The 14,343-nt window shown below is 43.1% G+C and overlaps 1 protein-coding gene across 1 annotated transcript in view; it reads left to right on the top strand.

Annotated features, from left to right (window-relative positions):
- Positions 1-14,343, top strand: part of PCMTD1 (protein-L-isoaspartate (D-aspartate) O-methyltransferase domain containing 1) — a 41,609-nt gene that overhangs the window by 1,514 nt on the left and 25,752 nt on the right. The window contains exon 2 of the mRNA XM_066578079.1: positions 10,843-11,276. Within this exon, the coding sequence (XP_066434176.1) occupies positions 10,970-11,276 (307 nt within the window). The 5' untranslated portion in view covers positions 10,843-10,969. The remainder of the gene's footprint in view (positions 1-10,842; positions 11,277-14,343) is intronic.

The following is a 14,343-nucleotide window of genomic DNA, read 5'->3' as shown; positions in this document are numbered from 1 at the left end:
TAACCATGGCTACAAGACCACCAGCAGTGAAGAACACCGCCCCCCAACCTCAGCCCTAGCATGGAAAAGGAGGCATCATGGGAGAACAGCCGGGCTTCTCGGGTTTATGGCTCGGTAGGAGGGGAGGCTCTTCTCGGGCTCTCCAGCTGCTTTCTATGTCCACCTGGGAAATGCCGGTATTAAGTGTTTACATATAGTTAATTTATGGAGATCCATGTCACTGGAGCTTCCCTGGGTATGTATAGGAGGGGGGCATACAGTGCTATCCTACATCCATATGTTTAATGTAAACGTTATCCTGATAGATCAAAACGAGTTTTGGGATAAAAACTAGTATGACCAAAAGCATCAGTGGGGTCAAAGCAATTAATCAAAGGACTTCTTTAATGTCAGACATGCTTGGGAGAATGAAAGGTTGGCTGCGGTAAACACTGCTGACACTTTATGGATATGCCCGGTAGGGAAAATCGATTTCAGTTGCCCATAGTAAGTAATTGGATTGAAGCTCCAGCCTCTGCTCTGGACTACATAGAGTCTCATATTATCAGAAGGCATCAATACCCCTAGAAATCATCTCCCTATAAAATATAACCTTTACTCATTTTTTGAAAAGTGAGTAGAGAAATGATCAAGGGACTAGTCCTTAAAGAACAGGCCATCCTCCGGTTACACAATGTCTTACCAACATAAACCAGCCCCGGATAAATACTTCGGTACTCTCATATGTATCTTCAATATTGTCCTCCTCCAAAGCCATCTTTCACTTTTCTACAATCTACAGCATTAACCCCTTTAGTGGCAGGTTTATTATTACCATGTCATGCCTTACACTATGACTGTTGGTATTATGGCAGGGAAATCTCCGAGGCTTGTTGCGCTGAGTATGCAGTAAAAACCCTGGAAGATTTCAGATGACAGCTCAGTGCTCTGCACATTTCAGCACTAGAGCTGTCCACGGAAATCTTCAGGGGTTTAACTGCATGGTCAGTGCAGAAAGCCCCGGAAGATTTTCCGGGAATGCCACTAAAGGGGTTAAAGGACTTGTCAGCCATAAACTTTTTCCAAAAAGAAAAAGTCCCCCATGCTGTAAAGTGGTAAACAGTTATATACGCGCCTCTCCTGCCTGCATCTCCTGTGATAAAGGTCCATCCTCAGTGCCCGCTCTGTCTTTAGAGGCTGCTGAAGCCAATCACAGACCTTAGTGCTGCAGCAGCTTGTGACGTCTTGTACACAGGCCTGTACAGCCCCTAAACGCGATGTCGCAGGTGAGACTTGAGCTGCTGGAGTGGGAGATGCGGGGAGCCAGGAGAGGTGAGTATATGACTGTTTATTATTTTATGGCATGGGGGCATGTTTTTAGAAAAATAATTTAAGTCCTATCCCTTTAAGTATGAATATTCCAGCTTCTTTTGAATCCTCCAAATTCACCTGTAGAGCTACCAGCTCGGTCCCTCCTTCCTCTCCTTCTTTGATAGAGATACATATTTTTTTTAGGCCCAAAGGTGGCGTGAGAATGTGAAATAGGGTAAATATATAGATTGTGTAGACTCAACCACAGAGCTAGAACAGGGAATGAAGAACGTTAAGCAAATTTAGTTCTTCTTCATTAACCCTAAACGTACCTATCACACGGGGTGATTATCGAAGGAAACAGTAAATTCAGGCAATAATCATCCTACGCAAAAAAAAATTAGGAAAAATTCGAACATTTCATAAAATTGAAAACTTTTATTTTATTCCATAAACATAGGCAAATAATCAGACGGCCATGAGTAAGAGTCAGCAGGTTCGAAACGCGTAAGCGGCATTGGCCAAGGATCTGTCTGTTGATCTGCCTATTTTTATGGACTAAGTCATCCCGTGTACAGGTACCTTAAGTGTTACAAAGTCGACCCTTTTTAAAGAAGGTTCTATCTTTTAGGCTGGGTTCCCACATGGTGTATTCCCAGTGGAAATCTCGCGGTTTAGCCATAGCTAAAAACCGTGAAATTTCCACCGGGAAAAGTGCATCTTGGCCGCACGCTTTTCTGTTTTCTGGTATTGGAGGCAGAAGTGCTGAAAGGGAAACCATCTTGGGGACTTCCGCTCACGCACTCTAATACGCGTGTCCAGCCTGCTGCACTGACGGTAGGCCGGGTGATCAGCTCGTTGCCGGGGATCTCTAGCGGCAGGTTCCTGGTGATTAACTGTTGATGAGCTATCCTCTCCCATGGTTTTTGTCCAGAAAACCCCTTTAAATCATCTACCAAAGGGACCCTTTCTAATTGGAGCATTGCTGAACAAAAGGCTCTGGAAGACCTGAAACGTTAACGGCAATCTTGTCTTTAAACCCTCTGATAAAGGGGACAGCATTGTCCTTATGAACAGATCTGAATAGTTAAACATTATATAGGGGCACCTATTGGCTATTGCTTAATGATCTAAATATTGTTTGTTAAAGGGGTTCTGTCATTTACAAAAAAAAAAAAAATTCAACACTTGCCTATTCCTCTCCTGGAAGTCTTCTTACCGCATCTTCTCTCCCCCGGTCAGCTCACCTCCAGCTGACCGATTCTTCTGGTGACTAAGTGTACATTGTTGGCATTCTCCTTCCTGCAGGTCGGTGTACGCTACGTCACTTGGAATGCCGAATCTTATGCCACGCTATTGCCGAGACTGCGCATGCGCGCTGTCTCGCAACAATAGTATATGAACACTTGTGGTGAGACAGCGCGCATGCGTAGTCTCGGCAATAGCCCGGCATAGGTTTCGGCATTTCCTGCTGAGCAGTGAATACTACGTCAGTAGTGACCGGGTACACTGACTTGCAGGAAGCAGAATGCCAAGAATGTACGTAATGTCACAGGAAGAATGGGCCGGCTTGCGGTGAGGTGACCTGGAGGAGCCAGAAGATGATCGGCAGGGGGAAGGTGAGTTAAGAAGGCTGATGGGGGAGGAATAGGTAAGTATAGGATTTTTTTTTTCTAATGACAGAACCCCTTTAATGAAGCGAGAGGTTTTGAATGAAGTTAACATTAGAAACGTTTCTGTGGGGAATACAGATTTTTGGTAAATGGTAAACTTACTGTATCTCCCTTTTTTGCCTAAAACACAGAAGAGACCAGTTTTGGGCAGACCAGTCATGTCAGAAAATAGCAACTTTATCCACATATACTTAAATTGTGGGTCACATCTAGGGATGAGCGAGTATACTCGCTAAAGCACTACTCGTCTGAGTAATGTGCTTTAGACAAGTATCTCCCTGCTCGTCCCTGAAGATTTGGGGGCCGTTGCGGGGGAGAGCGGGGAGGAACGGAGGGAGGGGAGATCTCTCTGTCCCTCTCTCCCCCCCGCTCCTCACCTGTCAGCTGCAGCGGTCCCCGAATCTTTCGGGACGAGCGGGGAGATACTCGGCTAAGGCACATTACTCGAGCGAGTAGTGCTTTAGCGAGTATACTCGCTCATCCCTAGTCACCTCCTTTCCCCTATTGTTGAAGCTTTACCTTGTTTTCTACAGGACACGGTCACAAGGTTTCATGAGATTACTGATGCTGTTCTTTTAGCTGTTTTAGCCAATGAATCGCTGTTTACCAGTTCGTCATAAGTTAGGCCTAAAGGCTGTAAAATATCTTCTGAAGAATAAAGGTTCACCGTTGTATGAACATGATTACTTTATCACTTTACTTTGACTTATTCTTCCACGGAATTATTTCTTATTTCATGGAACTTTCCCCAGCAGATTAGTGGAGGGCTTGTTCACCTACATTTACTGATTTATTTTTGGGGTCTTAGGAGGCGGAGCATGTATTGTCTGATTTATATACTATTCACCATATTATATTTGGGGGAAGCTGCATAGATGATCTTTTCATTTAGTGGGATGGCGAGAGGGTTTTATTTGAGGAATTTCTCAGTAAATCATACCCAAGTTGGTTTTAGGTTTGTTTGAATTACATGAAAATGAAATTATTTTTCTCGATTTGAAGATATTTGGGCTTATTTACTAACAGTGACTAAATGTTAGACCGTGCAAGCTTAGACTAGACAGTTTAAAAGTGCCCCAGATTCATCACAGCAGTTTTGCTAATTGATAAGTCCGTCACATTTTAAGCTAGTCTAGTCTAAGTTTAGACCGCCTATTAAGTTGGCTTAGTTCTTGCCGAAAATTGCGCAACAATTTTAGAGCAATTTTTGCTGCAACTTAGGCCATGCCCCTTTTTCAGACCAGTCTAAAAAAGTGTTTAAAAACAAATAATTTGGTGCAAAGCATGTAAGACCGTTTTGTGACCTAATTTGCGCCTGTAAATTGTTGCATTTTCAATAGTAAATCTGTCTCATTGTTGGATCCGTGGGGCCTTGTCCTGACTGACACATACTGTGAACTCACAGCTACCAATAGCTTTTTATATTGGAACAGTCTATAAAGAAAAGTAAACTGATAAGGCGGTATATAAAAGCTAGGAGGATTGCTTTGACCCTATTAGATTTAAAAAGCAATGTGATGGCCTCGTACTTGAAGTTTTTAATTTAAGAGAACTGGTCACGGCCCCACAGAACCATAAACTTAAGTTATGGTGCTGTTAGAGGACGTGACGAGGTACTGTCACCTGGTGAAATCGGTACAATATGAGAATCTGACTTCTCAGACTCCGGTATGTGCGGTCTCCTATGCAAGTCTAAGGGAGAGCACGCACACTGGACTCTGAAAAGAGTCAGATTTTCATGCCATGTGCCTACTTCGCCGGTGTACAGTGCTAGATCACAGGTTTGGGTGAGTATAAACAATACACCACCTGGCTCCCTGTCACTACCCCCTAACAGCACCATAGCTTAGTTTATGGTGCTGTGGGGACATGATGGGTTCCCATTAGGCTGGGTTCACTTGGGGCAGATTTTCCGCACGGAATCTTAAACCCGAGCCTACACTGCAAAGTGGACGAGAGTGGTTTGGAATAATCTCATCCACACGCTGTAGACAAGCCGCGATGAAATTGACATGCTGCACGGAATTCAAAGCCGCAGCATGTCAATTTTATCTCCTTTTCTGCTGCGGGCTTTCTCCAGTGGAATACAGGCGGCAAGGTCGCTTCAAACCCACGCCAAATGGCTCCAATTTAAAAAATGCTGCCGTTCTGCCATGGAAATCTCATGGAATTTCTGTGCGGCCCCGCTGTAGTCATTCCGTGAGATTTCCGCGGGATTTGTGCCCCATGTGACCGCAGTCTTAAAAATGATCTGGGAAAAAAAAGACTTGAAAAGGAGCCTTTCCTAGAGCAAAAAACACTAGTTGAAAAGATTTATTGGGGACGAAGAAAAAAATTCCAAACCGGAACAAATCAGATTATTAGCTACATTGGAAATTTTGATGGATACACATCAGGAACAACCAACATTCTTAAAATACACTGGCTAATTTTCAGAGCTGCCCCCGATGTAAAGAAAGTTACATAGTAACATAGTGTGTAAGTCTTTAAAAAAAAAGACATAAATACATTTAGTTCAGCCTCTTCTTCTCCGATATTGATGCAGAGAAGGCAAAAAACCCCAAGAGAGACAAGGCAATTTTCCTCATTTTAGGAAAAAAAATCCTTCCTCTAATCAGAATAATCCCTGGATCACCGACCCTTCTGAGGTAATCAGGGACTATAACTTGTAGTATTGTAAAGGCCCATTTACACACAACGATTATCGCTCAAATGAAGTCTTTTGAGCGACAATCGTGTCAATTACAGCGCAAGATGATCGATCACCCTGCGCTGCAAGCGGAGGATTCAGAAAACAAGCTGTTTTCTGCACGGAGTGCCCGGCTGTTATGCAGCCGAGTGCTCCGTGCCAGGTATGGAGAACAGAGCTGGACCGTTCTGTTCTTCATACCCAGCCTGTTATCAGGGAGCGGGATACAGCTGAAACAATAGTATCAGCTGTATCCCGCTGTAAATCCCTGACGAGGCTCATTGTTGTCTTCAAGCACGTTGAAAGACAACGATGAGCGATAGCAGAACGAAAACTGCATGATGTCAGTGCAGTTACACACAACGATTATCGTTCAAAAGACGGCTGCTTGAGCGAATTTTGAGCGATAATCGTTGTGTTTAAATGGGCCTTAATGCTCAAGAAAGAAGTCCAGGCCCCTCTTCTACTCTTTTATCAAATTTGTCATAACTGTGTCATCAGGCAGAGAGTCCACAGTCTCACTGCTCTTACAGTAAAGAACCCCCTTCTGTATTGGTGATGAAACCTTCTGTCTTCTAGACATTGTGCATGCCCCTTTGTCACAGTCCTGGGTATAAGTAGATCCTGGGAGAGATCTCTATATTGTTTCCTCCAATATATTTATACATAGTAGGTTGCCCCCAGCCGTGTTGTTTTTGTTTGTTTTTTTTAAACTAAATAACACCCTATTTTGATAGCCTCTCTGGGTATTGTAGTCTCCTTATTCCATTTATTAACCTAGTTGCCTGTCTTTGAACCCGCTCAAGCTCTAATATGTCCTTCTTGAGTACAGGTTCCCAAAAAAATATTCCATGTCTTATCTCACCAGTGACTTGTAAAGAGGAAAAACAATGTTCTCGCCATGTGCCCCTAGACCTCTTTAGATGCACCCTATGATCCTATTTGCCTTGGCAGCAGCTGCCTGACACTGGTTGCTCCAGTTTTTTTCTGTTAATTATAATTCCCAGATACTTTTCCATGTCAGTATTTCCCAGTGGTTTCCCATTTAGTGTGTAATGGTGACGTGTGTTTCACTGCCCATGTGCAGAACCTTACATTTATCAGTGTTACATCTCATTTGCCACTTTTCCGCCCAAGCCCCCAATTTATTCAGATCCATTTGCAATCGTATACTGTCCTTTCTGGCTTTAATTACTTGCATAGTTTTGTATCTGTAAATACAGAAAATATAAAAACCCTCTGCTTTCTATCACTGACCAGTTACTTACCCACTTACACACATTCCCACCCAGACCAAGCATTCTCATTCTATATACCAACCCTTTATGCAACAATGTATCGAAGGCTTTGGAAAAACAGGATATATAAGGTCCAATGACTCTTCCTAGTCCATTCTAGAACGTATCTGTGTGTAGTAGCTGATCAGATTAGTTTGACAGGAGTGACCCCGCATAAACCCATGCTAATATGGAGTAACGGCTCCCACACACTTGCGATTGCGTTTTTTGTTAACACGATTGTCAATGGGACTCTATTGTAAAAAAACGCAACGCACGCAACTGCGTTTTTGTTGCGTTTTTAACATTAGAAAGTCCCATTGACAATCGTGTTAACAACAAACGCAATCGCAAGAGTGTGGGAGCCCTTATACAGATATTTTCCTTGACGTCCTCCAGGATAGCATCTCTTAAAAACTCTTCAAACATGTTACCCACAAGAGAAGTTACACTTACCACCCTGGAGTTTCCCGGTTTGCTTTTTGACCCCTTTTTGTATATCGGCAACACATTAGCTATGCGCCAATTCAGTGGAACAGACCCTGTCACTATGGAGTCCTTAAATGTAAGAAACAGCCTATCCCATTACTTAAAGGGGTTGTCCCACGCCGAAACGTTTTTTTTTTTTTCAACCCCCCCCGTTCGGCGCGAGACAACCCCGATGCAGGGACTTAAAAAAAAAAACGCTCAGCGCTTACCTGAATCCCCGCGCTCCGGTGACTTCTATACTTACCGGTTGAAGATGGCCGCCGGGATCTTCTTCCTCCGTGGACCGCAGCTCTTCTGTGCGGTCCATTGCCGATTCCAGCCTCCTGATTGGCTGGAATCGGCACGTGACGGGGCGGAGCTACACGGAGCCCCATTGAGAAGATAAGAAGACCCGGACTGCGCAAGCGCGTCTAATTTGGCCATTCGACCATTTTAGACGGCGAAAATTAGACGGCAACCATGGAGACGAGGACGCCAGCAGCGGAGCAGGTAAGTGAAAAACTTTTTATAACTTCTGTATGGCTCATAATTAATGCACATTACAAAGTGCATTAATATGGCCATACAGAAGTGTATACCCCAACTTGCTGCCGCGGGACAACCCCTTATACTCCCAAGTTCCAAGGGAATTAGGCATCTGGACCCGACTATTTATTTATTTTAATCTTTTTAAGGCGGCTCTGCACATCTTTCTGGGTTAGACTAGTTACATGTAATGGAGAATTTACTTTATCACTCTGTATTTCACCTGATGTTTCACTTTCCTGAGTGAATACAGTGATGAAAAAACTATTTAACAGATTTTGATTCATACTCTATTTTTCCCTCATTACTTTTTTAAAGGGCCAGCACTTTCGATTTTAATCTTTTTGATATTTATATAGTTTTTACTTACTTTCCCAGTCTAATGTTTAGTTAGGGACAGACTCTGAAAGCCATTCTCCACTAAATTCATGGTATGAGGCTGAGTCAGCTACCAAGGAACCATATGCCTGTAGAAAGTGTTCAGTCTACTCAGTGATGCAGATCACTGACCCCTTCACCTATCCAGTTAATGGTAAGCTGCTTGTGATCATGCAGTTTATCACTTGGGGAAGTGAGGGCATAATTTATATGGCATGTTGCCCCTGTCTAACATTCTACATGAGCAAAACATGCAGGAATTGCAAGGATGGCTCTCTAAACATCTCATTTCGATTAGGACCAAAACAGATATTTCAATGTATTCAATTTTTCTTCCTTTCTTTTCATGATTGCAGCTGTGAAATATTACAATTTTGGGAGAATTGCAAACTTAAATTGGGCCCATGTAGATCTGAAACTACTGCGGGAGGAAGCAAGCTGGATATATCCCCACAGCAGCCATGTATGTGTACCTATATATAACATTTATTGACTGTTATGAAAGGTGAAGATAAAAGTACCCGTACACCTTCTGCAACTCTTGGATGAACAATTGTTCGCCCAACAGCAGTTACCATTAGCTTCCTGGGGTCAGAAACGCTTTCTTTTCTCCTTAGGGAGAGCACCTAGACGGTGAGTGAGGAGACTCAAATGGCCACGCACGCTCCTCTGGGTAATATGCAAATAATGGAGATGGAATAAAACCTCTACAGTGCCACCTATTGGAAGGCAGCATTCCTTCAAGCCAGAGTCAGACTTTTTATACAAGCCTTGTAACAAGGCACGAACAGTGAGTCAATCAACGCCCAGCATACAGAACATATTCCATCAGCCAATAGTGTGCCGTGTACAATCTCGCATTTGCAAGTGCTAGTGGCGTACTGTATTTCCTGTATGTACCGCAAAATTCTGTGATATAGTGAAAAACTCAGCAAAAACATCTTAAAATCCGCGATGCACTGAAGCCGCAATCATTGAACCGCGATATAGTGAGGGATCACTGTATACTGAAAGGCTGTAAAGTACATAAGGAAGCAGCCATGGACTGCAGGGCTAAAGCATGCATGAGGAGAGTGGGAGGAGTTGCACATTCTGCAGAGGGACATCGGTACATGCAGTCTGAGAAGAATCTAACGCTCCTCTGTGTATACATATTTTATTCCTCGGTTCCTCTGAAGTAACCATGACTTCATGAAAATTTTTCGTTCAAACAGATAGACACCTGTACCAAATTAACTCAGGCCGAGTCGGGTGTATTAGCTAGTTTTAAATATATGTCTATTAGAAAGTTGTATGATTCTATAAATAAAAATTGCAAAAAGGAGTAGAAAGTAGACGACCCCTTTACACCTCTTATTAAATAAGGTGCATTTTACTCCATTGCACCATATATCAAGACGGGCTTTGGAAGTGCCTGTCTTGGTATACAGTATATTCCCTCTATACTGTCCCTTTATTATAATCCAATGTATTTGCTATTTAATTAGTTTAGTTCTTCAGCTTAGTATATTGTGAATCTAAGCAGATTTCCAGTTCTGAATGGCATGTTTGTTTTTCTCAACTAGCTGCTAAGCCTGTGATTAAACATTAGTCTTTTCTGGGAAATGTCTCTTCCTGAATTTAAGTTTTTAACTGTTTAAAATTGAAGGGGTTGTTCTACTTCTAGCTATTGATTGCCATTCCTTAGGGTAGGTCGTCATTAGCAGATCGGCAGGGGTCTACCGCTAGGCGCCCCTGGTGATTAGCTTATTCCCCAGGCTGGTGTCCGCATATGGAGTAGTTCATACATTGTTCTGAGACCCATTAAAGTGAACGGGGAAAAGCCGCAATGCCAAATCGGACCACTGTACTGGACGGCGCTTTGACATTTCCGGCAGCTTGTCATCAGCTGATGTCAGGGGGTCCTGAGGAGTGGACCCCCACTGATCTGCTATTTATAACCTATCCTTAGGATCGGTCACAATAGTTTTTCTCCTATAAAGCCTCTCTAAATGATAGTCAATAAGGCACTCAGCAGCTCCACCCCTAGGCGATCAAAACATTTTGACATGTACCTATGACATGACAAAGGTTTTCGAGAGCGCAGTTGCTTTAAGGATTACGTCTACTTGGCACTTCTGTTAAAAAAGGTAAAATGTTACCTTCCAACTACAAATTATTACATATACCATAAAATAAGGAAAGCATTTGCAGCAGACTCTGGACTGAGTGAGCATGCACACTGACATACTGAATACTAGACACTCGAGCTTGTTACTTGTATTTCCTTTTTTTATGTGTAAGCCAAGGAAAAACTTTTAGATGGTTAAGCTTCTATGGCTAAAACAACAGAGGTCATATAAAATGGTCAATTGTTATATTAGCAGCTGCATCTGAATACTTTCTCTTTATAATTTGTGTATTTCTGTAAATTGTAACAATGCTTTTGTGTAATATGTTTGTTCTATTCCATTCTATCTATTGCTGCTGTTATACTTATCCCTGTGAAACTAAACCCCTCTGCATTTTGTTTCTTCTGCAGGGTGCATGTGCGGTAGGTGCCCGGATGACCTGCTAGAAGTCAGCTCACACAAGTGGGTGATCTGCTGACACTTTCTTCTGTGCTTGGCGAATGTCTTACCAAATAATTTAAAAGCCATTGATAGAACATGGGAGGAGCAGTAAGTGCTGGGGAAGATAATGACGATTTGATTGATAACCTAAAAGAAGCACAGTACATCCGCACTGAAAAAGTAGAACAAGCCTTCAGAGCAATCGATCGAAGGGAATATTACCTGGAAGGATACAGGGACAATGCTTATAAAGACTTGGCATGGAAGCATGGCAACATACACTTGTCTGCACCTTGCATCTATTCAGAAGTCATGGAGGCGTTAAAGCTTCAACCAGGATTGTCTTTTCTTAATCTTGGAAGTGGAACTGGATACTTAAGTACAATGGTGGGCTTAATTTTAGGTAAACCATTTCTCTTTCTATAAGTCCGTAACAGTAATGCTGTTAAAATGTGCTTTTATGTCCATAGGATAATGGAGATGTTATTTGGGCATGTCTTGTAATATATAATTCACAGTGCAAGTTAAATAGCATGCTTTTATTATAGATGCTACAAATGTAATAATACCAAGTGTAGCGTTGTGTTTTTATGTTTTTGGTTTTTTTTTTTAAGAAAAAAATAAACCCCTCCTTTTTTAAATACTTTAACGTTTTTATTACATTTTATTTTTTACACTTTTTACTCTTGTCTCACCTGGAACTTGAACTTCATTCACTTGGATCATTTATAGCTGTGTTTCCTAACTGCGGTCCTCAAGTTCCCCAACAGGTCATATTTTCAGGATTTTTTTTTTTTTTGGCATTGCACGGGTGATGTCATTATTGCCAGTGCCTGAGAAATTGCTACAGTATTTCTCTCTAGAATAGTCTTTAAACATAACCTGTTGGGGAATCTTCAGGGCCAGAGTTGGGAAACATTGGTTTACAGAATATATGGCAGTACTTCAGTATTTCCGTGTACAGCAGTCAACAACCCTATTATACCCTACCTCTAGTAGAGCCTAATAGGTCATTATTAGGTATGTGGGTGCCATGGCAATCTTTTGACACCCTACGATCTTATTGTGCACCCTACAATCTTCTTTTTGTCAACTGGATGTGGCAGTCTCTTTAACCACAGTATCTAAGGGGTTAATCGGCTAGGATAGGAGCTAACTCTTATTCTGACCTTTAGAACTTGAGCCCGATTGTCATCAGACAGCCAAACTCCTGTTTTTCGCTGGGCTTCAAATGCAGTGCAGTAAAAAGGCCCTTGTATAGGAGAAAAATCCGTTAGTGGCGGCCATAAAAATGTGTCTGGATGGTTGCTAAGAGGTTAAATGGATTCTTCTGGATACAGCAGTGCCATCTATGTAGATGTAAACTGTTGTGTGGGCAGAGTGCAGGGCTCGGAAAGGAATGGCCACCATTTGGCTTTTTGGAGTATGCGTTTTGCTGGATTGGTTTTCATAAGCAGAGTTGCTTTTGTAAGGTCTTTCAAGTTCCAGTACATTAGAAAGCCACGAAAAAGGATCCCAATTAATAAATTGCCTCTGGTAATGTTTAATAGAAGTACTATGATTGCTGGCCTGGAAGTTTTCACTGGATCCCCGGTTTTCATGGCAGCGCTCTATACGCTGCTGTTAATCTTGGAATGCAATGAAATGACAGAGGGAGCTCCATCCCTCAATCTAACCACTTGGATACCACGGTTACAATTGACCACGACATCCCAGGGACTAAATGGTGAGGCTCACAGTTAGCTGTATAACATAACCTTTACCCACTGTGTACGGCGCGACTTTAGCTCTTAAGCCTGTTACATATGCTCCCTGCACACAATTTCCATAAATATATGTCCAATGTCACTAAGGGGTTAAATACATTGTCTAAGTCTCACATATTGCATATTGGCATGTCCAATACCTAATGAATGAGTCGATGCAAAATATTGCAAAACCAGTTGTGAGATGTTAGTAAAGCATACCAATCAATTTTTACCATCCACTCTGGAGCTATGGATCGAAAGGGGGGAGCAAAAGGGAACCTGTCACCAGGCTCATGCCGCCCATGCACAGTGCCCATATGTATGGATTCTGACTTGCTGCAGTGTTTCAGAATAAACACACTTTTTAAAGGTGCGCATATTCTCAGATGCCGTAGCATTTCAGTATAATATGTACACAGGGTAAATGGTGCCGTGGCTCAGGCAGCATGAACCCAGTGATGGGTTCCCTTTAATTATACTTATTGACTGTGTACACAACCCACTAACAGAGGATGGCTCTCTTAGGCCTTCCTTGCATTGGCAGAAACGCAGCGGTTTTTAACCCTTTCCACTCCTCTGTCTGACCTCTGAAGACATTATGATTTAAGGCTGTACAGCTCCAATGTTAGAAGACATCCGTCGGGGTTCTCTTACTGTATATTGCCAGCCTATCTGCTGTTGGAACCTATCCAATGTGTCACCTCATGCAGTACTGGCTTTAGCCAGCATATAGCGCCGTTGTATAACGGCAGAAAAAGAGTAAGCCCCCTAGGAAAACCAGGATACAAACCGGATTGGAAAGGGTTAACCTTGCGTTTACTGCGGTTTCAGCAGCGCTGGCCATCGTTTTGCCAGAGTTTAGGCTGTGTTTTCCGCACAGCTAAAAAGACGCAGCCAAGGAGGCTAAAGGGAAAAAAAAGCAATACTCAGCTGGCGCCGTCTGGGTCCCTACCGCTGCTCTCCGGAGCTCCGGGCAGGCTTCCGGGGCACTTGTCAGCACCAACCAAGCATCTTTTGTTGGGAATGGGGTTTGAAGACCCTGCCTCCAGGAAGAGATTGAATGGCTGTGATTGGTTCATCGAGCGCTGTCTCTAAATGGTTCCTCGAGCGCCGGCTCAGCCAATCGGAGCAATCTCTTGCTAGAGGCGGGGTCTTCAAACATACATTGCTTTCAAAGTGCAGTGTTGAAAATGCTGCGCTTTGACGCTTGTGTGAGCAGCCCCATTGAAAAGAATGGGAGCGTTGTACAGCGTTCAGCACTGTGCTGAAAAGGCAGCACTAAACGCTGTACAAAAACGTCTGTGTGGCGGAGGCCTTCAAAAAACATGCTTTATATCTATCCTTAACTCTTGATACAGGGTTAACTTGGTTTTGCTCCTTGTAAAACCACTAATAGGGGCCAGCGAGCAGGAACTCGTTGTACCTTTATTACAGCGTTGTACCTTTACACCACTGCTTGACAGCTGTAGCCGTCTCCTGATTGGGCACTACAGCTGTGAAGCATCTGATTGGACAGAGAGGGACAATGAGCAGGTTGGTTAGTGCTCTTCCAACGGAGGCCGGAGGGGACTGGAGTGGCTGTGAACCGCATCGGGGGAGCCAGAGAACAGGCAAGTATAGCTCTGTTATTTTACAGCTGTGCCACCCTCCAGGGAGAGAGGAGTGCTGCCAGACACCCCCTTTAAGAGAGCCATGACCAGTATTATCGCCCCACTGACTTAT

This window comes from Eleutherodactylus coqui, chromosome 9 (assembly GCF_035609145.1).
Source record: "Eleutherodactylus coqui strain aEleCoq1 chromosome 9, aEleCoq1.hap1, whole genome shotgun sequence".
Classification (NCBI taxonomy): Eukaryota; Metazoa; Chordata; class Amphibia; order Anura; family Eleutherodactylidae; genus Eleutherodactylus; species Eleutherodactylus coqui.
The sequence above is the reverse complement of the archived record's forward strand: the minus strand, read 5'-3'. Positions and strand labels throughout refer to the sequence as shown.